Source organism: Actinia tenebrosa, unplaced genomic scaffold (assembly GCF_029948245.1).
Source record: "Actinia tenebrosa isolate PJP-AT-01 unplaced genomic scaffold, QUT_ActTen_1.0 PGA_scaffold10__47_contigs__length_13832649, whole genome shotgun sequence".
Taxonomy (NCBI): Eukaryota; Metazoa; Cnidaria; class Anthozoa; order Actiniaria; family Actiniidae; genus Actinia; species Actinia tenebrosa.
The window spans coordinates 13,424,215-13,450,991 of NW_028292570.1; the positions used below are offsets into that span (position 1 = coordinate 13,424,215).

A 26,777-nucleotide genomic window follows, 5' to 3' on the forward strand; every position below is an offset into this window, starting at 1 on the left:
AAATAGTGAATAGAGCGTATTGTTTTATGTGTTTTACTTTACGCATTTGCATGCGAGCCATGCTTGAATCATCCTAACACTACACGCGTACTTAATTGTATTTAAGACATTAATAATGATACAGTACGACAGCATATTAGAGTAGATATTCTTAACAAAGCGAAGGGTTTGAACCCAGAGGTTCGCAGTTGCGTTCACGCGGATCGCTAGGACTTCTTTCCGGTCACCGAAAACAGGAAAAACGAGAAACAGCACAGTGGGGGCCAGTTGCCAGTTTTGATTGGCTAAGACAATTAAACGTCATTGATAGTTCGATACAACGATTCTATTGGTTGAATAATGACCTGGGTGTAACCTAAAGGGCAAGGCACAGCCCTGAACCATCCAGACTCATCTATCTACCAACCGATCAAGACGTCGGAGAAATTAGGTAAACTTTAAACAAGTCAATATAAAGAAATACGTTCCTCTCTTCAATTAAAAGCTAACCGAAGGTAAGGTTTCAGAGGGTTTGAAAAGTTATTTCTAGTTTTATAAATCTAGGCTTCGTATTTTGCTTGTTTAGTTTTTGCTTTATTTCGTTTCACTTTCGTTTCGTAGGATAGAATCATATTTTCCTCTTGTACTAAAAAAAACCTGTTTAGATTTCAATAAACTAATTAACCATGTCTGTACATAAAGAAGATATAGTGTATTAAGAACCAAGTTTGTTTGTAGTAATTGAAAGATTCCAAGTTGTCTGAGATATAGCTGACTGACTTGGTTTTGATTTGGAATCAGTAAAGAAATGAATCATTCGTGCAGTGCTATCATGAGTAAATGGAGTAAATCTAGTCTACAAGTTTTATCTTTAACAGTTTCTTTAATAAATGGTTGATGTATTTTTGTTGGTTTAATACAGAAGGCAAGAACCAAGGAAGTACAGCACTGCTTGTTAAGCGACGGAGTAAGCAAAGCGGAAAGCAGGAATATTCCACTCCTACAGACTGATTGTGAGTATTCGATGTATTTGATCAATCCTAACTTTGATTATAAAGGGTAAGCTCAGTATGTAGAGATCTTTAATTTTAAGAGGTCTTGTTTTTACAGTTTCATGTTTAACAGTTTCTTTAATAAATGGTTGATACATTTTTGTTGGTTTGATACAGAAGACAAGAACCAAGGAAGTTCTGCACTGCTTGGTAAGCGACGGAGTAAGCAAAGCGGAAAGTAAGAACCTACTACTCCTGCAGACTGATTGTGAGTATTCGATGTATTTGATCAATCCCGACTTTAATATCTTAAGATCATTAATTTTTTTTAAAAAGTTTCTTAACCAAAAAAAACTTTGGAAAACATTCCACACATTCCACAAATTCAATCAAGAAAAAATGCGGATTTCTTTTGTTATAAATTCATGCTAGCCTAGCATTCAAGTTATGTTGAGAAGGATCCATCGAAAAGAGACTGGCATATCCACAATTGATATTCTTGATAGCTTATAATTGCAATCAGTAAGGATATCGAAGACTCGTTGAGTTCATGGGAGGGGCTAGAGAAAGGAATTTGTCTGAAAACGATTTGGTCTTCTATTTTTGAAGTTTTTATCGACATATTTCTGCAAGATGAAAGTCACATAGGTAGCTCATAGGTCGATAGAATATCCACAATTCATAAACGAAAATGCCGGAATTCGAATGCCAATCGCCTATACGCTCAACTGAAAAATCGTTGTCGGTTCAGAAACATAGAACATAGAAGCTGAGACCGAAATGGCACATGGGAAATGACATAATTATATTATAATTTATTCATTTACGCCATCCATGCAGTCGGTTTAGAATGCCAAACACGTATTAAAAACAGTGGATGATGCCACGGGTCGCCGGTCACAGCATGCATCTAATTAACGTACTCCCCATGTGCCATTTCGGTCTCAGCTTCTATGTTCTATGTTTCTGAACCAGATAACGATTCTTCAATTGAGTGTATACGTAAGTTCAAATAGATGATATTAAAACAAGTGAAAAATAAATTACTTACAAAATCAAGATGGAACTAGAATAAGGTAAATTTTTGAAATTATTCTGTGATGATCACAAATTACTTAGGAAAAAAAAGATTATCAATAGTGATAAAATATCAGGATTCACTATCAGGATTCTAATAAACTTTCCTTGACTCGTGCTAAGAACTTTTCTTCCGTAACTTTCTGATATGTGCTGTTTCCAATGATAATCTTACACCGAAACGAGAAAAGGATTTTTGTTGAATATTCGATCTTGAATGTTTAATGCCAAAATTGTTATTGTATTATAAGAGCGAGTATCCTTAATATAGGCAAATAGATAGATTGCATATATTTGGTGGAGCAATATTGTTATTCAAATCGTACATTAGGTTTGTTTGGTATAGGACAAGCTCATAGGCAAAATGTTTAGTCTTCTTAAACAAAGGAATAAGCGTATGCTTAGCATTTTGGCTAACGGTACTCATGTGGAACATCTTAAGTTAGTTACACAGTGCAGGGTATATACTGTTTATATATTGTATAAAGCTCTCGCTGTCAGGATATAAACAGGGGTGGATCCAGGGAGGGACAAAAGGGGCTGAAGTGCCTCCACTCCTCCTGCAGCCATATAAATAATTTTATTTGATCAAACAAAAAAGCATGATTTTACAGAGGATTGCGGCTAAGTATTTAATGGAAACATTTTGATTGTTTGTTTTGACTGTTTCTACATGTTGTTCATGGGTTGAATTTCAACCGTTGTTTAGAAGTGGAGACAATGGCTGTGTTTTCACTAGAAATGTTAACTTGCGTAAAATTCCTGGGTGTTTTAATCCGACAACCACCTTTCAAGGATAAACACTGATTGGCCTATTGACCCATTAATTTCGTAGGGCAACTTAAGGTGACTGCCTACTTTTGGAAAAATATACTTTTTTTCAAAAAAACTTCAATTATCCGGGTGTTCCAGGTTTGTTTTCGAGATAATCGGTATAGCAAGCTTTTTGAGCAAACATTGCGCCACCGGAAGTGATAAGAAAAAATAAAGATCCATAAGATAATAGTTATTTGCAGACTATATGATTACATGAATGACGGCTACTAGTCAATCATTCTAAAATGAGTCAAAGAGATACATCGATTTATGTTTCGTAGTTTCGGTGCTCTTAAATCTCATAAAGTCGAACAAAAATCCCAACAAAAATCTATGTTTTCATGTGTCAGAAATATTAACTTTTTCTAAAATGTCGATAACCTAGATTTTTACGAGTTTATTCAAACAAGCTATTAAAAAATAGAGAGCCCCATGCATAATTTGAGAGTTTTGCCCTGTTGAAGCTCAAAACGCGTATGGTTCTTCCGATAAAATCTTGTAGATTTTAAAGCGGTTTTTGAGCGCGCGCACATCGTTGGCTCAAATCAAACTTTCAAAAGTATGCAGCCACCTTGCTAGGTAGTTTAACTTTGACTTATTTCCGGTGTTGTATTTAAACTAGTTTAGTCCTAGTGAAAACACAGCCACGTTCATTTTATTTGCGTTGGCTTCATTCTGTTGTATAACTTGGAGTCTTGTTGTGGCTAGCCTGCGTCACATTCGGAATTTTCTTTGTAAATACGAAGAAAGGTCCTGATGTGACGCAGGCGATGTTGTGGCTAGCTATTGAATTACGTAATGTGTCCTCTACACGAAGTAAGAAGGTACACTAAGTTAGCCTGCGTAGCGACCCTCTGGTAGGGAATTTTGGGCTAGAGGAGAAGGAAGAGGGGACTGGGGAGGGAAAAAGGGAATGAGAGGGGGACTGAGGACTCCCCTCTTCTCCAGTCTTCCTCCCCTTTCCTTTTTCCCTCCCCAGTCTCCTCTCCCTCTCAAAATTCCCGCAGGCTAACACTTAGTCTCCCTCGCAGCCGTTTTTAGTGTCGTCACGCAACGCTCCCTCCCCACTAGTGGGGGGAGGGAGCGTTGCGTGACGACACTAAAAACGGCTGCGAGGGAGACTAGCAAACACTAAGTTAAAGATAGTATTAACTTCCAGTCAGTTCGTTTTGCTGTACAGGACCCAGTTGTTCAAAGCCCGATTAGTGCTAATCCTGGGTTAACTCTTAATAAGACCTATAGAGTTAATCCTGGATTAGCGCTAACCCAGCTTTAAACAACCGGGCCAAGCTGTGCAGTGACGTATAAAACAGGTCAAAGAATCACCTTTTTTATTCGAATGCTTTATTCTTTTGCTTATAACTGAAGTCTCAAGTCCAATTTCTGTTCTGCTTTAGAATGTTCACTGAAGAAAACAAGTAAAGTAGTTAAATCAGGAAAAGAGAAATCGGAAGTCATTTGCAACATCTTATCCAATGTATCCATGTTGACAACTTCAATAGTCCATTGAATAAACATGGACAAAGAAGAAAGGTAAGATATTGTATGGTTTAGCTTAACTATATCTAATTTGTGAAAAACATTTTAAAATTATATTGGTCAATAATTATAGTTGCTTGCTAAGAAATGTGAGTGCTTTTCCTCTTGTGGTTAACTTAAATTACTGTGTATATAATGATCATATATGAGATAAAAATACTGTAGATGTAATACTACCAGACTGTAATCAATACTAATTAAGTGGGTGTATCTTAAACAGGAACTACTGTTGCCTGGCCTTACTTCTGTTAAGAGTAGGGAATCCATGTCTGCGTCTTTACTTCAAAAATCAGTGGAATGCTGCAGTAAAATACAAACCTTGGAGTGACTGTGCTCAGAATGGAGCTGACTTGCTGCGGATGTTTAAGCCTCTTTCATATGAAAAGGATGCAGTGAAATCTGGTGATACATCACGATGGGACATGTCTCTTTTAGTCAAAGCTCTACTTCATTCACGGCCACCATTTGTTGTAGCAGCTAATCTGGTAGCAGCCCTTAAAACGTTAAAAGAAATGCGAGACAAGTTGTGTCACTCTCCAGTTTCAAGGGTTGAAGCTACTGATTTCCAAACATCATGGAGGGATGGATGTAATGCACTGAGCTTGTTCGGCGCTACTGCTGGGGACTTTGATAAGGTGGAACAAGGTGAGAGTGATATTTGAGATAGATCACATCCATCTTGTATGTCATTCAGCACTATTTACATTCATGTAGTCATTCAATCTTTCCTATAAAAATTTAGAATGGAATAGAGTAGGAATAGAAGGGATTAGAACAGACAGGATGATATGGAACGAAAGAGAACAGAATAGAATAACTTAGAATAGAATAGAATAGAGTAGGAATAGAATGAAATACATGAGATGTAATAGAGACAAACAAAGAGAGAAAGTCTGTTGGGGGAGGGGTGGGGGGGGGGTGAGGGATATTCTTTTTTAGACAAAATATTCATTTTAAAATATTATTTTGGCACTGTGATCTGCAAGTGCAAGGATTGAAGGAAATGTTACTTATGTTTTAAATTTAGGATGTTAATTTTTGGTACGACTTACACTCAAGATAAGAACTTGGTCATAAGTTTTCTTAAGGAAATAGTATGAAATAGAAGGGAAGGAAATGGAATGAATAAGATGGAACGTGATTGCATGGGAGAGAACAAATAGAATAATCATGAGAACAGAATAGAATAGAATAAGTATTAGAACAGAATAGAATAGAAAGGAATTGAATGGGACAGAACAGAATAGAATAAGTATGAGAACAGAACAGAATAGAAAGGAATTCAATGGAACAGAATAGAATAGAATAAGTATGTGAACAGAATAGAATAGAAAGGAATTGAATGGGACAGAATAGAATAAGTATTAGAACAGAACAAAATAGAATAAGTATGAGAACAGAATAGAATAGAAAGGAATTGAATGGGACAGAATAGAATAAGTATTAGAACAGAACAGAATAGAATAAGTATGAGAACAGAATAGAATAGAAAGGAATTGAATGGAACAGAACAGAATAGAATGAATATGAGAATAGAATAGAATAGAAAGGAATTGAATAGAACAGAACAGAATAGAATGAATATGAGAATAGAATAGAATAGAAAGGAATTGAATAGAACAGAACAGAATGGAATAAGTGTGAGAACAGAATAGAATAGGAGGGAATTGAATGGCACAGAACAGAATAGAATAAGTATGAGAACAGAATAGAATAGAAAGGAATTGAATGGGACAGAACAGAATAGAATAAGTATGAGAACAGAATAGAATAGAAAGGAATCGAATGGAACAGAATAGAATAGAAAGGAATTGAATGGGACAGAACAGAATAGAATAAGTATGAGAACAGAATAGAATAGAAAGGAATCGAATGGAACAGAATAGAATAGAAAGGAATTGAATGGGACAGAACAGAATAGAATAAGTATGAGAACAGAATAGAATAGAAAGGTATTGGATGGAACAAAAACAGAATAGAATAAGTATGAGAACAGAAAAGGATTTAAGCTATGGGTTGTAGCATACTTGTTCTCTATACAGCAAATTCAAAAAACATCGTCGACCGGCTCAAGCCTATGTGACTGGACCGAAAGGAATATGGGTAAAAATCAATGAAGCGGTTTTTAAAATATTCATTCTGAATTCATTGTTCCCGCTAGTAATAAGATAATAATGGCGAGAAAATATGCATGTCTTTGGACAGAAAAACAAAGTAGTTATGATTCAGTTCACAATTCCGAAAATATGAAGGCATTAAAAAAAACGTCTCCTTCAACACTTCCCACTTGCATACGAAGGTTCGTGCTGTAAACCAGGCACAACTAGTCAGATAAAGTTATGGAGTCAACTCGGCTTCAATGATTGCTACCCAGATTTTCTTTCGGTCCAGTCGCGTAGGCTTGAGTTGTTCAACGACAACATTTTTTGAGTTGACTGTAAACAAGTGCTTCTCTGATGCACATCTCTTTTCTCAAGATGTTCACAAGCCATGGAGTGAACTACTTCCGATGTTGAAACACTGTGCAGACCAAGACAAAGCCATTCTAGATACACTGAATTCATGTAAGTTACATTGTAAGAAAATGTTTTTTTTTTTGTATATTAGTGTATGCATGCATTTAACCAATTTCCTCCAGTTTTCCATGGTATTACATCTCATTTACCACGATTTTTGTCATATAGCCGTCAAAATGTTATGGACTTATACGAGGCCTAACCAAGGGACTCCACAACATATTTTGACACCTAGATGATGAAAAAAAGTGGTAAATAAGAGGACATAAAATGGAAAAGTGGAGGAAAACGATTTTTTAGTGAGACATATTTAATATTCTAATTTTTGGTGAAAAAACTATTTTAAAATTTGAACAGTTAACAGCAAATTAGAACAACTGCTACAAGGACAGAAGAATAGTGCAGAAAGTCAGGCCAAACTACTACAAGGACAGAAGAATATTGCAGAAGGTCAGGACAAACTACTACAAGGACAGAAGAATAGTGCAGAAGGTCAGGACAAACTGCTACAAGGACAGAAGAATATTGCAGAAAGTCAGGACAAACTACTACGAGGACAAGACAATATTGCAGAAGGTCAGGACAAACTACTGCAAGGACAAGACAATATTGAAGAAGGTCAGGACAAACTACTACAAGGACAGAAGAATAGTGCAGAAGGTCAGGACAAACTGCTACAAGGACAGAAGAATAGTGCAGAAAGTCAGGACAAACTACTGCAAGGACAAGACAATATTGAAGAAGGTCAGGACAAACTACTACAAGGACAGAAGAATAGTGCAGAAGGTCAGGACAAACTGCTACAAGGACAGAAGAATAGTGCAGAAAGTCAGGACAAACTACTACAAGGACAGAAGAATATTGCAGAAGGTCAGGACAAACTACTACAAGGACAAGACACAATGCTTGAAGATTTATCATCAATAAAGCAAGACCAAAGAAGAATTATTGAAAGTCATGCAAAAGGTTAGTTGACTTTAACACAATATTGTTTGTTGGTCCTCTTTTGAGCGTTAGAGTGGTAGGACATGTATATGACATGAAGTGGTTGGTATGGTGACTGTAATGGTCCAGTCAGGTTATGGTGTGTAAGATGTCAGTTAGAGTGGTAGAACATGTTTATGACAGTTTTTGTACGCGCGCGCCAGGTTTAAAGCACAAGCATGTGCAGTACCAGAACTTTTATTTTGATAACGTCACGAAAAGTTGTGCATTATTTATAAAAAAAACTCGAAAACTATGTGGTCAAATATCTTTACATTTCTACAGTTTTTCTTCGTAGAATAATAAGGCGACTGACATAGAAAACTTTTTATCTTAAAAAATCGATATTTCTTTAAAATCTTGATTTCTGTAGTCACGATCTTAATAAAACTCTGTCATATAATAGATAACAAAACAAACTTTCATATTACAAAATATAAAAATGATTGAACACGGGAAACTTGAGTTTTTAATTTCTTAATGGCAAAAAGGGCCCGTTTTGTGGCTGACGTGTCGCTGCTATGGTAACTATTCACGTGATCATTTTCACGAAAAAGGATTCCTAAACTCATGGTCTTTAATATGGTTAGCGTAGCAGATATCAAGATATAGATCTGTATTTGCTATAACATAATTTCTAGTTCTATTACTCTAAAGCCTGAAACTATTTGAATCCACCCTAAGGATATGATGATCATATATAGATACTTATGGAACATAAATTATTTTTCAGGGGACAAACCTGCAGAGAAAGATCTTTCTTCAAGAGCACTAGGTAAAAATTAAATCTTGTGTGCAAATTTCAAGATCATTTGAAATGAGGAGGGGGGGGGGGGGGGTGGTAATTTTTTTATATTTGCAAAATATGAGGGTACCGGCATAAGGTATTCATGCAAAAAGGTGACATTTAATTTCAGCTACTGAGCATAACATTTTCTAAATTATTATGAAGAAGGGGGTACATTTTCATTTCAAGGATATTTTATTCTTACCTTTTCTTCCTGTGTTTTGGGTGTTAAATTGTTGTGTTTTGATTTTCAGAATATACAGAAAAACTGAAGTCATCCATCAAACAACAAACCGATTTTCTGTTGTCAGAGGAAGAAGACAAGAAAATTAGAACCGATGACATCTTTACGAGTGTGACTATCCAACGCGGTCCAAAACACTTCGAGGAACCCAAAGAAAGGAGATTTGGCAGGAGGCAATTGGATGAAATTCAAGCAAGTAGTACAAAACTCACAAACTGTTCAGAAATGTTTCTTTGCCCAGAAAATGATGATCAGAAATCAGCAGCTTCTTGCACGACCAATCCTAAATCTATCTTGTTGACGGGCAAAGCAGGAATCGGAAAATCCCTTTTTTGTCGGAAGCTGGTACGGGATTGGTCGCATAACCGATTGTTTGAGGAAGGTCAAGAAAATGCCAAAGTACCTGATTTTCAGTTTGTGTTCCTGTTGACATTCCGTCAACTTCTTCTTCTAGAAAAAGAAGAAGAAAGGGTTGACTTAAGTGATATCCTAAATCAGTCCTCCCTACTGAACGAACACTCGGTAATAGACGAGCCATTACTGCAGTACATGATTGACAATCCTGAGAAGCTGCTCATCATCCTCGATGGTTATGATGAGTATAAACATCGAGAGAAAATCACCGGGGACGATGAGACAGGATACAAAAACGACCCTGATGGAAAAATACCTGTTCCTGCTCTGATTGCCAAAATCATGAAAGGAAAAATGTTATACGGTGCAGTGGTCCTTCTATCCTCGAGGCCTGGCGAAGCAGAGGAATTAAAAGAAATTGCCTTTGATGTGAGATGTGACATTCAAGGATTTTCTTCTCTTCAAGTGCTAGAATACATCGAAAAATATTTCAAAGCGAACGAAAGTATGAAGAGCAAAGCACTTGATCACATCAAAACGAATGAAATTCTTTTAAGTTTTGGTCACATTCCTGTGATGTGTTTTCTAATGTGCTACTGCATTAAGTGGTACATGACTGAATCAAAAACCACAGACAAACTACCCGTCACAAGAACAGATCTTTACCATCAAGTAATCATATTATTTATAAAGAAACATTCATCTTCTAAATATGAAGAAATGGAAGAAACTAAAGTACAAGAAATATTACATAAACTAGCTAAACTAGCGGTGAATTTAATGATGGAAGATAAATATATTTTCAACGAAAAGGATATGAAAAAATGTAATCTTAAGGATGAAGAAATAACAAACCTGAAAGCGAGTGGATTACTTGACTGTTGTCCTGGCGTTAAAAAATCTCCATTCGAGAAACCACCACTTGAATTTACGTTCACCCACTTAACGATTCAAGAATTTCTTTGTGCTTTTTTGTTTGTAGAGAAAAAACAAATCCCAGAGAAAAAGAAAACGAGCGATGCGACATTCATGTTCATGGCGGGAATGTTTTCAGCCAAAAAAGATGAAAAAAATGATGAAAAAGTTGATTAAAAAAATCAAACCAGGGAACAAAGACGGTGAGAGGAATAAACTGCTAACTTTATCCTGTCTGTACGAGTACAAAGACGATGGATTTTCTACCAGAGTAACAAATAACCTTAAACACATATACTGTTATAGTGGGTGGATTGAATTTAGTGGAATAACTGTTATCGATTGTTTGTACATAAGTTATTTATTAGATATAGTGAATTTAATCAACGAAGAACAAACTAAACGACATCCAATATTTAGACAGTCATTTATTGTTAAGTCATTGTTCATTAAGTGGTCATCTTTATCAGCATCAGGGATCAGAATGTTGTGTAATTCTCTTGTTAATATTTCTAATGTTGTTGTACTGTCGGTGGTTGTTTGTAAATTAGACGATGAATTAGTTAAAATAATATGTGACATGTTACCAGATACTAATATAACACTCCTAAACCTAGATGATAATAATATAACAGATGTTGGTGCTAAAATAATATGTGACATGTTGCCTCGTACTAATATAACATACCTACGCCTAGGTCGTAATAAGATAACAGATGTTGGTGCTCAGTGTCTGTGTTCAGTATTAATACGTGGTGATTGTCCTGTAGAAGTGTTAGACTTACGGGATAATCATAACATAAAAAGAGAATGTAAACTGTCTCTAAGACAACAACAGATCCCTGGTGTTGAGTTGGATATTTAGATCAATAAAACTCTCATATGTATTGAATATTGAATGAAACCATAACAAACGAGTAGAATATCATCTGTTTTTGTAAATAATATCATATTTTATTGAATAATAAAGAATTTCTTGTGGTTTTATTTTTGTAGTTGATTGAAAGTTGATTTGTGTTTTACTCAACAAATATTCAAACAAATCCATTGAAAATCAAAAATATCCCTGGAGCATGGACGAAGAAAACACTACACGACTAATACAAGCTGGAATGATCCGAGTAAATCAAGAAATAATTCTAGCCTAATGTGGTTCAATAATCATAGTTATCTAGTTTTTCAATGTGAGGATCAGCAATAATTCAGCTCACCCTTTTTTACTTGTCTTTGTTCAGCTCACCTCGAGTCTGAAAGAAAATAAATAACACGGATATTTAGAACAAATTCTATACATAAAACAAGACTAAAAATCAAAACACACTTTCCTTTCTGTTTGGTTTTTCTTTTCCAGGGTCTTTTCACATCAGATCAAAGAAGACAAAATACTGACTAAACGAAGGTCTTGACTGCGGACATTTTTGCAGTTTGACATATTCCTGAAAACAAGCGATTTTTCCATAACTTTTCCAGACTCCTCGAAGCAGATGCAAATAGGTTTAGTAGTGGAGGTATTTATTTTCAATGTGGTTGGTTGTGTAAGTCAGTAAACTGTTGGGAAGAGAGCAATAATCCAGTAGAAATTCTTGGTTGATGAAGAACAAAGAACAAAACCAACTTTGAAAAACTTCCAACCAACCAGTCACGTGATGAAAAGAGCGGGAAAATAATAATCCACGCTGATTGGTTCATGTCAGGGAAGTTCAACCAATCAGAGAACATTAATCATCATCATCAGTTCCTGTCAAAGATGACTACTAAGAGGGGAGGGTTAGAGGAAATCACAAAAGATACAAATGCATATTTATGTTTGAATTCCTTAAACAGAGAGTGGTGAGCCTTTGTGTGATGATGATGATTATTATAAAATAACTGTTATGAATGTCGCGTTCTGATTGGTTTTGAGCGCGTGCTTTATGAGAAGAGCACATTGCACGCGCGCGCACTTTCAGTTCCGTCATTCCTATCTAAAATAACGGTTATTGTAATTTGTATTTCATAAAAGAAATAAAAAACTTGCTTGCTGTGCTGTGTGCAGTCATAAAGCGCTTGGGGATTGGTAGAACACTCGAGAAGTATCCAGAAGCACTCCGCTACGCGTCGTGCTTCTCCTAACACTTCTCTCGTGTTCTGCCAACCCCCGCGTGCTTTATGACAGCACACAGCACGCGCGCGCGTTTTCTATTTCTTCATTTATAAGATAACTGTTATGAATGTCGCGTTCTGATTGGCTTGGAGCGCGTGCTTTATGAGAGCACATTGCACGCGCGCGCACTTTCAGTTCCGTCATTCCTATCTAAAATAACGGTTATTGTAATTTGTATTTCATAAAAGAAATAAAAAACTTGCTTGCTGTGCTGCGTGCCGTTATAAAGCACTTGGGGATTAGCAGAACACTCGAGAAGTGTCCAGAAGCACTCCACTCGTGCTTCTCCTACACTTCTCTATGACTGCACACAGCACGCGCGCGCGTTTTCTATTTCTTCATTAATGTTCTCTGATTGTTTACATTTTTATGCAAATTTTACCCTAACCCCCAGCTCACGCTAGGGATCGTAAGGGATTATGTGAAACTATGGTCATGCCAGGTAATTTGAAGCATTCAGTGAGGATCAGTGTTTATCTTTTTTCGGTCCGGTATCCTGAAAAATCGTGCGTTCTGATTGGCTGTTTGAGCGGGCGGTATTTTGTAAGTATCTGCCCGCTCGCGCGGTCCGGTATCCTTTGCCGCTAAACGACAACACAAAACGCAGAAGCAAGTAAAAAAAAACATGGGAAAAAAATGAATAAGTGATTTACCGTCCTATAGTCGGTCCGGATAGGGAAAAACTGTGCCCTCGGTCTTGAAAACGGACCTCGGCCTAATGGCCTCGGTCCGTATATTCAAGACCTCGGGCACAGTTTTTCCCTATCAGGACCTTCTGGCCGGTAAATAACATATATGTATTTGTCGTTTTTCACCGATTTCCCCAACCCTTCTCCTCTCAATAGCACTTTTTTCCTTTCAGTTATCAGAGTGATTCTTAGCGTAAAGCCCGTGCATCGAATCATTATGGTGATTCTGCACTAGAGTTATCTCTTTCATATTAAAGAGTTTGAGATTTTGGTTTACGGCAAACGTGAAATGTCAATTGCCAATTGAAAAATTCTTTAAAATTAGTGAAAAGGGATCGCAAAAATCTCCAAGTAGTAGATCAACAAAAGGATACTTGTCTTTGTCGAGAAGGTTTGCAAAAGGTAAAGTGAAATGTAGGGAAACGATGAAAACGTGGTCACGTTTGCCGCGTTTGCGTGAAAGAAAAACGGGAATCTTAATCTGCCTATTAACGTAAGAGACCATGAATGATAATATCTCTCTTTGGTGTCTTGAGTAAGGTCATCGTATAAAAATTTAGCTTAGATATTATGCAAATGCATGCGGACAGGAAGTGAGAGGCTTTGTTTGTGAAAACACTAGACTGGAAAAGATAGTAGAAACCAAGGCTGGAAACAGAAGTAAAAACCGAAAACACCACTAAGAAATCAGTGTACATTTACATTTACCAAATTACAAGCACGCCCTCTCTTCGAGGCTTAAGTGCTCGGGTAGGTCAGGATCAAAGTTATTGTTCTAATTTACAGACCCCACTTTTAAATGCATTAACATTTGGGGCTGTGACTAATTCAGTGGGTAGATTGTTCCATTGTTTTATTGTCCATGGTAGAAAGCTGTATTGTATATATGCTTTTTCAGTTCTCGAGAGGAATTTTAAAGGATCTGTTGTGATTATTTCTTGAGTTTCTTGTCAAGGTTATCAGTTCATTAGAGAGATCTACATCAACTAAGTTGTTTATAATTTTGTCCAGCATAACTAATCTCTGGTCGGCTCTGCGCTGCATAAGACTGCTCTAACAGTTTCTAAAAATATGCGCAATTTCATCTTTTGTACTCATATTATAAATTATTTCTTCAGCTAGATTTTTCCACAATTTTCATTATATAGGTCATTTAAAAAAAAAGATCTTATAAAAGATATGAATTATTTATGACGAATGCTTAATAAGTCATTTTTGGCCATTTTCAGGCAAAAATCATGGACTATAGCCAAAGGTTGTGATCGATTTTGGCTATTTCCACATCTTTTGAAAGGATATGCATTATTTATGAGACTGCGAAAAAAATGCCAGTCTTGGTCTAAATTCCAATAGACCAGTTTCGAATTCCAAATTACCGCTGTGTTTCTTGATTACAGACTCATTTGCACAGGGTTAGCCTCAAGTTTGTGCAGAATATTCACGTGTTACAGTCAAGGTTCGTCGAGTTTCAAAGTGTTTGTATTGTTCAAGTTGTGCATTCTTTACTTATCGTTGGTATTTGTGAATATTTAAACACTGATGCGAGGCTAACCCTGTGCAAATGAGTCTATGAAAGGGGTCTATTGCCCGTTTTCTCAAGGTTGCCTGCGCATCCAACTTGACGGGACACGAAACGGAACAACGCAAATTCAGTAAAATTTAGAAGATAGTATAATTAAAGAGCAGATTAATCAATTTTATGAATCCTTATCGAAAAAAATAATAGCAATGCATGATAATACTCATCATAAAGCTCCTGTTGTGGTATCGTGGCCCGTCAAGTTCTTTAAATTTGGATGCGCACGCAACCTTGAGAAAACGGTCTATTGACTCTTCTCAAAAGTGTCGTGTATGCGAGGCTAACAAGAAAATTCAAAAAAATTGAAATTTTTCAAAAATAATTAAAATTTTTGTCGATGGAATTTATTTTATCTATTTCCATATTAGCCTTGCAATCAAGTCAACCTTAAGAAGGGTGCATTAGATCTGCGGTGCCGAGTTAACGTTCAGTGGCCGTGTTCAGGACATAACTGCTTGTGAATATTGCAAAGAGGCTTTGCACCATCACGTGCTGGCGCCCATAATACCGCTTGGGCTGCCTCTGGTTAGATGGCAGAACAATAAAATCCCTTTCCCCTCGAGAATTAAATTCTTTCTCATGTAAAACGATTGTATCGTTCCTGCCATCAAGTCAGCGACGTACATACTGAGAAACATTGCATACACCATTGCCCATGATCACATGACACTATATGTATCTCCCTATCGTTAGTTATGGGTTCCCTGTGTTATTGAAGTCAAGGATATTAACGCTATAGAAATTATCAATTATTATTATTAGATTGACGACTGAAGCCATGGACGCAGAAACAAGAAAACGGCTGTAACTAGCTAGCTTCTACCCTCCCCTCCCGTGGTCTGCTATTATTACCCGCCCCCCATGATAACAGAGATCAATGAACCACCACCCCTTCCCCTCACGTTCCCACATATTCTCAAAAATGTCTTGCTTATTGAATATTTCTATTTTGCTTCTTAACGCAATTTTTTCACCTCAAAAATTCCAACCATTGGCTTGTTTCGGGTTCCCCTTCTACGTAATGTTTTAAGAAGTGTTAATAAAATATTATTTCCTTTCTCTCCCCCCCCCCCCCCTCCTTCCCAAGGCCGACACCCCCTAACTGACACACCTGCTCGTACTAGTCTTTGTGCTTTTATCTGCTTGTTTGATTTGCATTTCCTGTTTGTCTTTTTTCCGAACTCTTTGTTAATGATAACCACCACCCCTCCCCTCACGTCTACACATATTTTCAAAAATGTCTTACTTATTGGTTCTTTAAGCACATTTTTCACCTCAAAAATTCCAAGCATTGGCTTGTTTAGATTCCTCTTCTACATAATGTTTTAAGAAGTGTTTACAACATTTTGGTATTGCTTCTCCCCTCCCCCACCCCCCCCCCCCCCCCCTACCCTCACCTCCAAAAGGCCGACACCACCCAAAGACACCTGCTCGTACCAGTCTTTCTGCTGTTATCTGTTTGTTTGATTTGCATTTCCTGTTTGTCTGGTGAAAGCGAAGCAAGCGTTTGGTCACTCGTTGTTCTTGTCCTCTTTTCTTCGTATTTCAAGTAAGTTATACGAGTTAATTTGTATCAATCAGTGCATAAATACATTAGTTACGTGTGATATAGTAGATCTCTTAGAATGTTATAGATAAGATTTACTGTAAGGTTCTACAATACACAGCTTTGATCATGGAAGAGTTGATATTGGAACAGTATGATTTGAAAGCCCGTAAAAACCTCATTTGACCAAATAACCAGATAGGATAATGCTTGTAGGATAATGAAGTAAGAATTTGGATTCCAAGCAGTTTAGCTGGGTTGATATCGTCTGTTAGTGAGCAGTTTTGATCATCGATCGATCGAAGGATGCTGTAAATATGGGAGTTGGCTGTCTTGGCAAGTTTTCAAAGCTTCAGGAAGCCGTGTTCGTGTCTTGTACTCAGACAGAATCGTACGAATGGTTTATTTGAAACACCAAGCCATTTATCAAACGTCTAGGTGTATAATTTCTTAATTTAGTTTTTGATTTTAATCTTTTTTCTCAATATATTTGTATTATTTTTGACTGTCCTGTTTGTCGTAGCGTCCTAATCAAGATTTTCAATCCATATTGAATTAATTCATCATATTTCTTGAATCTGTGATATTCTTGCCGTACGTGCTGGCTTCATAAAAATTATGTTTCCAGCTAGTTTTGCCGTATTTTTTGACGACTTTAGATATACTTGTTAAGGCAAATTATGCTTGCTAAGGTGTGTCGACAGATCACGAGACTATAGAGGTCACGCGACCATCTTATGTTACATAGATGAACAGTTTTGATTGACAGCTGATCACAAAGAACTTCAACTGAGTTCAAAATATAAATTCTATTGAAAAGGTCCCTAGTGGATGACAATGAAGTTGGGAAGCATTCTTATTATGGATTGAAGGATGCTGTCAATAGTGATTTAAATAAATATACAGAACTCCATCCCTGAGTCAATAGAGTGTTATTCTTTCCTGCGGCATGCATTTTGATTGGTTAGATACTGGATTCAGTTTGGTACATAGTTGGTAATATGTCAGCAGTTCAATAATGATCTCCACATCAGTGAAGGAGACTGAAGCTTCAATTTTTCAACCAAAAAATCTATGATCATTAATTGTGTTTAATAGCATTTCTGTTGACAGCAGGGCTGTCAACTCTGATTGGTCTGATAATCTGATTGGTCAGAAATAAACCAATCGCATCAAATGTTACAAAGCGAAAGACGTCTTTTCGCGTGCTTTTTGACGCGCTGTGACGTCATGTCCCTTCTCTATCAATTCTCCAGATTTGAATATCTTGGGGGTTGACAGCCCTGTGACAGTGCTCTTAGGCATCTCCCTTTTGTTTCAAAAGTTATGAATATTTATTAATGATGAATAATTATAAATAATACTTTGAATATCTGATCAATGTTAAAGCAACAGCAGTGGTCAACTATCACTGCATATGTTTTTGTTAAAATAATATTTTCCTATTTATTCTTATTCTTATAATTTTATTTAGATTTATATCATAAATCAAGAATGTACCCACATTCTTGATTTATGATTTATAAAATAATTGGGATACTATGAGAGCTATGATTGGATCGAAAACCATGTTTGATGAGAGTATCAAAACACGCTACCATCATTTTTAATCTATCATGCGCACTCATTGGTTAGTTTGAATAAGACTGCACGTAGGGAGAATTTACTTAGACTTTGCTTTTTTTCGATTTTTTTTGCTCGTTTGTAATTTTATAAAACAAATCAAAAACAGTTTTCTGTGTTTGATACTCTGATCAAAGCACTTGGGATGTTGGGAGAACACTTGAGAAGCTGGAAACCACTCCGCTACGCGTGGTGGTTTCCTATGCTCCTCTCGTGTTCTCTCAACATCCCGCGTGTTTTGATCAGAGTATCAAACACAGAAAACTGTTTTTGATCTGTTAAATAAATCTAAATAAAATTATAAGCATGTGTCAACTAAAGAACTTGAATGTTAAGCTTTTATGCAAGACATAAGCCATTAAGTTTAAGATAATTCTAATTTGTTTTGTTGTACAGCTGTACAGTGATGTGTAAAACAGGTCAAAGAATCATCTTTTTATTGTGATGTTTTTATTCTTTTGCTTACAGACTCATGAAGTCTCGAGTCATTGCTATAGATACTAGCTTCTTTAGAATAATCACTGATTGTAAACAAGCTAATGTCAGAATAGAAGATCTGACAGAAAAGGAAGCAAAGCAGAGGTCATATGCAACACCTATCCATGTACATTTAATACTATGTTGAATCAATATTCCATTGAATAAACATGGACGAAGAAGAAAGGTAAGATGTTGTATGGTTAAGCTACTGTATCTACTTTGTGGAAAACATTTTAAAATAATATTGTCCAATAATATAATTGCTTGCTAAAAAATGTGAGTGCTTTTCCTCTTGTGGTTAACTTAAATTACTGTGTATATAATGATCATTTATGAGATAAAAATACCATAGATGTAATACTACCAGACTTTAATCAATACTAATTTAGTGGGTGTGTCTTAAACAGGAACTACTGTTGCCTGGCCTTACTTCTGTTAAGAGTAGGAAATCCATGTCTGCGTCGTTACTTCAAAAATCAGTGGAATGCTGCAGTAAAATACATACCTTGGACTGACTGTGCTCAGAATGGAGCTGACCTGCTGCGGATGTTTAAGCCTCTTCCATATGAAAAGAATGCAGTGAGATCTGGTGATACATCACAATGGGACATGTCTCTTTTGGTCAAAACTCTACTTTATTCACGGCCACCATTTGTTGTAGCAGCTAATCTGGTAGCAGCCCTTAAAACGTTAAAAGAAATGCGAAACAAGTTGTGCCACTCTCCAATTCCAAGGGTTGAAGCTACTGATTTCCAAACATCATGGAGGGATGGATGTCATGCACTGAGCTTATTTGGTGCTACTGCTGGGGACTTTGATAAAGTGGAACAAGGTGAGTGTGATATTTCAGATAGATCACATCCATCATGTATATCATTCAGCACTATTTACAGTCATGTAGTCATGGAATAGAGTAGGAATAGAATGGATTAGAACAGAATGAAATAAAACGTAAGAAAACAGAATAGAATAAGAATAGAATGGAATAGAGTATGAATAGAATGGATTAGAACACATTGAAATAGGATGAAAGAGAACAGAATAGAATAAGAATACAATAGAATAGAGTATGAATAGAATGGATCAGAACACAATGAAATAGAACAGGATAGAATAGAATAAGAATAGAATAGAATAGAGGATTCAATTTTTTCAATTCACTCTGATGAGCTAGTGTGAGTCGCTGTTTTGGTGTTGTGGGCAGTATATATGTCATTGTTTCTGATATTATACGGTGTCGGTAAGTTAATTGAGTGGTTTAGGGGATGATGCTTAAACTTGTTAATTAAACCAACTCTCCAGCACAAGTTGTTTCTGCCTATTAGCCTGTATCACACGGCGGCCATGTTTATTCTCATCAGAATAAAAACCTTTGCTTCACCAGCATAAATTAATTCTCAAGTGCTTGAATTTGAGGCTACGCATGGTGGAATCTAGTGTTCAATCCAACATGGCTGCCACATGAATATTAGGCCCATTGTTGCAAAAAGAAAGGCATTCACTGGATTCCCAGTCTATCGTATGACCAGTCTTGGTATGATGCCTGGCAATGTTTTTAGGTTCATTGTGTTTTTGGACAGCACTTTGATGTCCTTTACATCTGATATTAAATGATCTGACTTCTGCTCAAGTTGTTGAAACGTCAGTCCCATCAAACAGTCCTTCTCATCCAGGACTACAACCACCCGGATGATCATAATACTTTGATTAACATTCATTCACCTGGGTTCAGACTGTTCTATACAATACGAATAGAATGGATTAGAACAGAATAAATTTTTGGGGGGGGGGGGGGGGGGGGTGGGGTTTGATGGGGATTTTCTCTTTCAGATGACATTTGCATTTCAAAATATTATTTTAGCATTGTAATCTGTAAAGGTAAGAACAGAAGTGAGGGAAGGCTATTTATTTTTCAAATTTAGGGTGCCTATTTTTGGTAGGGCTTACACTCAAGATAAGAACTTGGTCAGAGGTTTACTTAATTAAAAAATGGTATGAAATAGAAGGGAAAGAAATGGAATAAATAGGACAGAACAGGATTGAATGGGAGAGAACAAATAGAATAACAATGAGAACAGAATAAAATAGAAAGGAATTGAATGGGAGAGAACAGAATAGAATAAGTATGAGAACAGAATAGAATAGAAAGGAATTGAATGGAACAGAATAGAATAGAATAAGTATGAGAACAGAATAGAATAGAAAGGAATTGAATGGAACAGAATAGAATAGAATAAGTATGAGAACAGAATAGAATAGAAAGGAATTGAATGGAACAGAACAGAATTGAATAAGTATGAGAACAAAATAGAATAGAAAGGAATTGAATGGAACAGAATAGAATAAGTATGAGAACAGAATAGAATAGAAAGGAATTGAATGGAACAGAACAGAATAGAATAAGTATGAAAACAGAATAGAATAGAAAGAAATTGAATGGGACAGAACAGAATAGAATAAGTATGAGAACAGAATAGAATAGAAAGAAATTGAATGGGACAGAACAGAATAGAATAAGTATGAGAACAGAATAGAATAAGTATGAGAACAGAATAGAATAAGTATGAGAACAGAATAGAATAGAAAGAAATTGAATGGAACAGAATGGAATAGAATAAGTATGAGAACACAATAGAATAGAAAGGTATTGAATAGGACAGAATAGAATAGAATAAGTATGAGAACACAATAGAATAGAAAGGTATTGAATAGGACAGAATAGAATAGAATAAGTATGAGAACAGAAATAAGGAATAGCTATGGTTTGTTGTTTATTGTTCTGTATAAACAAGTACTTCTCTGATACACATCTCTTTTCTCAAGATGTTCAAAAGCCGTGGAGTGAACTACTTCCAATGTTGAAACACTGTTCAGACCAAGACCAAGCCATTCTAGATACACTGGATTTATGTAAGTTACATTTAAATAAGATTGTTTTCTTTGTATCTAAGTGTATGCATGTATATCTGTATTCATGGCACTTGACTCCAATTCAAATATTTTGATGCATTTATATTTATTTTAACATCAAATGCTTGTAACTAGTGAGACAAGGAGAAGACAATATTGCAGAAGGTCAGGCCAAAGTACTACAAGGACAAGACAATATTGAAGAAGGTCAGGCCAAACTGCTACAAGGACAAGACAGTGTTGCAGAAGGTCAAGCCAAACTGCTACAAGGACAAGACACAATGCTTGAAGATTTATCATCAATAAAGCAAGACCAAAGGAAAATTCTTGAAAGTCATGTAAAAGGTTAGTTGACTTTAACACAATACTGTTTGTTGGTCCTATTTTGAGAGTTAGAGTGGTAGTACATGTATATGATGTGAAGTGGTTGGTATGGTGACTGTAATGGTCCAGTCAGGTTATGGTGTGTAAGATGTCAGTTAGAGTGGTAGTACATGTATATGATGTGAAGTGGTTGGTATGGTGACTGTAATGGTCCAGTCAGGTTATGGTGTGTAAGATGTCAGTTAGAGTGGTAGCACATGTATATGACATGAAGTGGATGGTATGGTGACTGTAATGGTCCAGTCAGGTTATGGTGTGTAAGATGTCAGTTAGAGTGGTAGGACATGTATATGACATGAAGTGGTTGGTATTGGTGACTGTAATGGTCCAGTCAGGTTATGGTGTGTAAGATGTCAGTTAGAGTGGTGACTGTAATGGTCCAGTCAGTTTATGGTGTGTAAGATGTCAGTTAGAGTGGTGACTGTAATGGTCCAGTCAGGTTATGGTGTGTAAGGTGTCAGTTAGAGTGGTAGGACATGTATATGATGTGAAGTGGTTGGTATGGTGACTGTAATGGTCCAGTCAGGTTATGGTGTGTAAGATGTCAGTTAGATGTTGGACTGTCATAAGAGTGATTTTCCTTCGCCTGTGAAAGAATAGTCAACATAATGCACAGAAGTAGTCACAAAGTTTGTTGTGTTTTTTGTTTGTTTTAGTTTTACTTTTAGTCACTTATTATACAACATCATTTGACGGGCCAAATAAAATCACTTAAACTGAGTTCTGGTGCTGTAAATATTCATATTTTGCTTGAATGATTTTCTTTGCTAATAGTTTTATACAGCGATAACACTCTTGAATGATAAACATGAATAATGATGATGATCATTTAAGGATATGATGATCATTAATGGATACTTATGGAACATAAATTATTTTTCAGGGGACAGACCTGCAGAGAAAGATCTCTCATCAAGAGCACTAGGTAAAGGTCAAATCTTGTGTTTTTAACAATTGTTCATTCTTATTAATTCAACCTCAAATGCAACTATAATTGATTGATTGCACAATATTTTTAAAATATAAATATTACAAAAATATATACTAAACATTTGAGAATAAATGGAGATGCTGGATGCTTTAATCCATTAAATTTCCAGGAGAGAAGGGTAGAAATTTCAAGATCATTTGCAATTGAGGGGTACATGTTTTGTAATTGCAAATTATGGGGGTATAGTTTTAGGTTTTTTGTGCAGAACAAGTGACATTTAATTTCAGCTACTGAGCATAATATTTTCTAAATTATGATAAAGAAAAGGGTACATCTTTTATTGAAAGACATCTTAGGGGGTACAAATTTTACTTAATTTTTATAAGACAATTCCTTCTTACTTTTTCTTCCTGTCTTTTGGGTGTTGAATTGTTGTATTTTGATTTTCAGAATATACAGAAAAACTGAAGTCATCCATTATACAACAAACCGATTTCCTGTTGTCAGAGGACGAAGACAAGAAAATTAGAACCGATGACATCTTTACGAGTGTGACTATCCAACGCGGTCCAAAACACTTCGAGGAACCCAAAGAAAGGAGATTTGGCAGGAGGCAATTGGATGAAATTCAAGCAAGTAGTACGAAACTCACAAACTGTTCAGAAATGTTTCTTTGCCCAGAAAATAATGATCAACAATCTGCAGCTTCTTGCACGACCAATCCTAAATCTATCTTGTTGACGGGCAAAGCAGGAATTGGAAAATCCCTTTTTTGTCGGAAGCTGGTACGGGATTGGTCGCATAACCGATTGTTTGAGGAAGGTCAAGAAAATGCAAAAGTACCTGATTTTCAGTTTGTGTTTCTGTTGACATTCCGTCAACTTCTTCTTCTAGAAGAAGAACAAAAAATGGTTGACTTACGTGATATCTTACATCGGTCCTCCCTACTGAACGAGCACTCGGGGATAGACGAGTCATTACTGCAGTACATGATTGACAATCCTGAGAAGCTGCTCATCATCCTCGATGGGTATGATGAGTATAAACCGCATCGAGAGAAAATCACCGGGGACTTTGAGACAAGATTCCCAAACGACCCTCATGAAAAAATACCTGTTCCTGCTCTGATTGCCAAAATCATGAAAAGAAAGATGTTAACGGTGCAGTACTGCTTTTATCCTCGAGGCCTTGCGAAGCCGAGGAATTAAAAGAAATTGTCTTTGATGTGAGATGTGAGATTCAAGAATTTTCTTCACTTCAAGTGCTAGAATACATCGAAAAATATTTCAAAGAGAACGAAAGCATGAAGAAAAAAGCACTTGATCACATCAAAAGAAATGACATTCTTTTAAGTTTTGGTCACATTCCTGTGATGTGTTTTCTAATGTGCTTCTATATTAAATGGTACATGACTGAATCAAAAACCACAGGAAAACTACCCGTCTCCAGAACAGAGCTTTATCTTGAAGTAATCAAGTTTTTTATCAAGAAACATTCCTCTTCTAAATATGAAGAAATGGAAGAAACTAAAGTACATGAAATATTACATAAACTAGCTAAACTAGCGGTGAATTTAATGATGGAAGATAAATATATTTTCAACGAAAATGATATGAAAAAATTCAATCTTAACGATGAAGAAATAACAAACCTGAAAGCGAGTGGATTACTTGACTGTTGTCCTGGCGTTAAAAAATTTCCATTCGATAAACCACCACTTGAATTTACGTTTACCCACTTAACGATTCAAGAATTTCTTTGTGCTTTTTTGTTTGTAGAGAAAAAACAAATCCCAGAGAAAGAGAAAAACGAGCGATGTGACATTCATGTTCATGGCGGGAATGTTTTCAAGAAAAAGAGATAGAAAAATGATGAAAAAGTTGATAAAAAATTTCAAGCCAGGGAAGGAAAAACATAGGAGAAACAAACTGCTAACTTTATCCTGTCTTTACGAGTACAAAGACGATGGATTTTCTACCAGAGTAATAAATAACCTTAAACACATATACTATGATAGGGGTGGGTGGATTGGATTTGAAGAAATAACTGATATCGATTGTTTGTACATAAGTTATTTATTAGATATAGCGAATTTAATCAACGCAGAAGAAACTAAACGACATTCAATATTTACACAGTCATTTGTTGTTAATACATTATACATTGTTGAGTCATCTTTATCAGCATCAGGGATCAGAATGTTGTGTAATTCTCTTGTTAATATTTCTACTGTTGCTGTACTGTTGCTGGGCGTTTGTGAATTAGACGATGAATGTGTTAAAATAATATGTGACATGTTACCTCGTACTAAGATAACACACCTAGCACTAGATGGTAATAATATAACAAATGTTGGTGCTCAGTGTCTGTGTTCAGTATTAATACGTGATGATTGTCGTGTGAAAGAGTTAGACTTACTGCGTAATAACATAACAAGTGAATGTGAACTGTATTTAAGACAACAGATCCCTGGTGTTGTGTTGACTATTTAGATCAATAAAACATATATTGTGACGACATAGGTTATACGCTTTGGATTACTTTATTAGAAAACCAGCTCCAACGTGAGCCAACACAACTAACCTGTAACTAACGACTATATCTACAACTACAACTACAACTTGACCTAGGCCTATTCAGTTAACTACACTACATTGCCCCTCTAAGAAAAAGAAAAAGTCTTTTACCCAAAATGGGGCCTTTCTGGATATTTTAGGTCTTCTTTGCATTTCTTGCTTGTCTGCTGGGGTTTTTGCAGGTCTTCGTCTCATTTCTTGCTTGTCTACTGGACGGTCTGTAGTCCTTGTTGCTGAGGCCGTGGTTGTCAGGTCATCTGTGTAGCTGGTGAGCATGGAAGTGGTTTGGAATCATTCGTTGCTGGTCTTCCTGCAGCTGGGGTCTTCTTCAATGAAGGACACTATGATTTCTTCTGAGGCCTCATCCACACTATGCCGGATAAATTTCAATCCGCAACTTTCACACCGAAACCGAAAAAAAAGTTTTCCGTCCACACATGAAAACGGATAAAATGTTTTGCGTTCACACTAGTGCGATCAGAGGCGGCAAAAACGTTTCATTGCACATCTGAGAGAAATTGAGTCCGCGGTGAATTTTTAGCCTTCCCGCCATGTTCCCATGATAATCTTGACTTCATCGTATTCGAAAAAATTTCGGATACGAAATGTTCTCTGTTCACATTAATACAGGTAGCCGGCGTTTTCAAATTGTTCCGCTCTGGAGACCGTGTTCGAAAAAAATCGTTTTTGGTGAAGAATTGTTCCAGATTCGCCCGGACTATTGTGGACGGTAGGTCTAACCGAATAAATAAAAATTTGGATTCAAGTTTATCCGGCATAGTGTGGACGGGGCCTGAGTAGTTTGGTTTGATTGTCCTTGATCGAGCTAGCTGGGCACGTCTCCTCCCCTGTAAGGACGAAGACGATCATGATGAATGCCTCTCAGCTTCGCCCGTGGACTTCTGTATCCGGTCACTTATTCTCTCCAGGACAAGATAGGGGTCTTCCCAAGGACGTTGGAGACACGGAGACAAACCTTTCTTCCTTGTTGGATTGTAGAACCACATAGCCGCTCCACGATCGTACACATGCTGATTACGCCCTTTGGTTTTACTTCCGCTTCTGTCTATCACTCTCCAGATTAAGGCGTTCCCGAGCGTACTGATGTCAGCAAGGGCGGATCTAGCCAAAATGGGGGGGGGGGGGGGGGGGTCTAATTGATTTTCTTCCTACAACACAACGGAAAGCAATATAAAAAAACATCGTTTTTTTCTGCTGAAGGGGGTCTTCACTCCCCTTTGCCCCCCCTCCCTAGATCTGCCCTTGGTCAGTACACGACGAGTAGTCCTGTCCTGCAAAGTTCGCGCATAACCTTTTACGGCCTCCTCCCTCTCTGGTGTACCAAATAAGAGATCGAAAGGTAGTCGCATCTCTCGTTCAAACATCAGCTTGCTAGGAGTCGTTTCATGCACAGCCGAGCGATATCAGAAGCGGACGATGTCCATCTCAGTCACGGAGATTGTCACTAACGAACTTAGTAAGTATGTCCTTCAAAGTGCGATTAAATCGCTCCATAATGCATGCCATCTGACCGTGGTCTTTTTTTTGGTCGTCCTTGTCTTTTCTGTACCAAGGATCTTACGAATCTCTTTGAAGAGTGCGGATTCGAAGTTTCGCCCTTGACCGAGTGTATCTCCTCCGGTATCGCCCTTGATCCGAATGTGTCTCCTCCGGTATCACCCTTGATCCGAGTGCATCTCCTCCGGTATCGCC

General features: G+C 36.8%; 1 protein-coding gene and 1 non-coding gene across 3 annotated transcripts; both read left to right on the forward strand.

The window, feature by feature from the left end:
* Nucleotides 1–377: 377 nt before the first annotated feature.
* On the forward strand, nucleotides 378–11,190 carry LOC116308636 (uncharacterized). 2 transcript variants are annotated; one of them, XM_089027064.1, is made up of 9 exons: nucleotides 378–494; nucleotides 902–992; nucleotides 1,149–1,239; nucleotides 4,262–4,397; nucleotides 4,624–5,048; nucleotides 6,881–6,967; nucleotides 7,277–7,885; nucleotides 8,637–8,678; nucleotides 8,945–11,190. In XM_089027064.1, exons 4-9 carry the CDS (start codon nucleotides 4,381–4,383, stop codon nucleotides 10,378–10,380), a joined length of 2,616 nt encoding a protein of 871 aa, XP_088883190.1. In that variant the 5' UTR covers nucleotides 378–494; nucleotides 902–992; nucleotides 1,149–1,239; nucleotides 4,262–4,380; the 3' UTR covers nucleotides 10,381–11,190. The 2 variants fall into 2 exon arrangements, with proteins under 2 accessions (XP_088883190.1, XP_088883191.1); XM_089027065.1 differs by having other exon boundaries at nucleotides 1,152–1,239.
* A 4,885-nt stretch (nucleotides 11,191–16,075) lies between these two features.
* Nucleotides 16,076–25,005, forward strand: LOC116296368 (uncharacterized). The gene is made up of 7 exons (XR_016119232.1): nucleotides 16,076–16,163; nucleotides 18,252–18,447; nucleotides 18,671–19,095; nucleotides 21,087–21,173; nucleotides 21,309–21,518; nucleotides 22,441–22,482; nucleotides 22,939–25,005. It is a non-coding gene; the product is annotated as an uncharacterized LOC116296368 (transcript).
* Nucleotides 25,006–26,777: the final 1,772 nt, after the last annotated feature.

Coding starts and splice junctions, on each gene's coding strand:
- LOC116308636 (XM_089027064.1), top strand. Junction 5,049..6,880: donor CTTTGATAAGGTGGAACAAG/GTGAGAGTGATA, acceptor TCTTTTCTCAAG/ATGTTCACAAGCCATGGAGT. Junction 6,968..7,276: donor TCTAGATACACTGAATTCAT/GTAAGTTACATT, acceptor AAATTTGAACAG/TTAACAGCAAATTAGAACAA.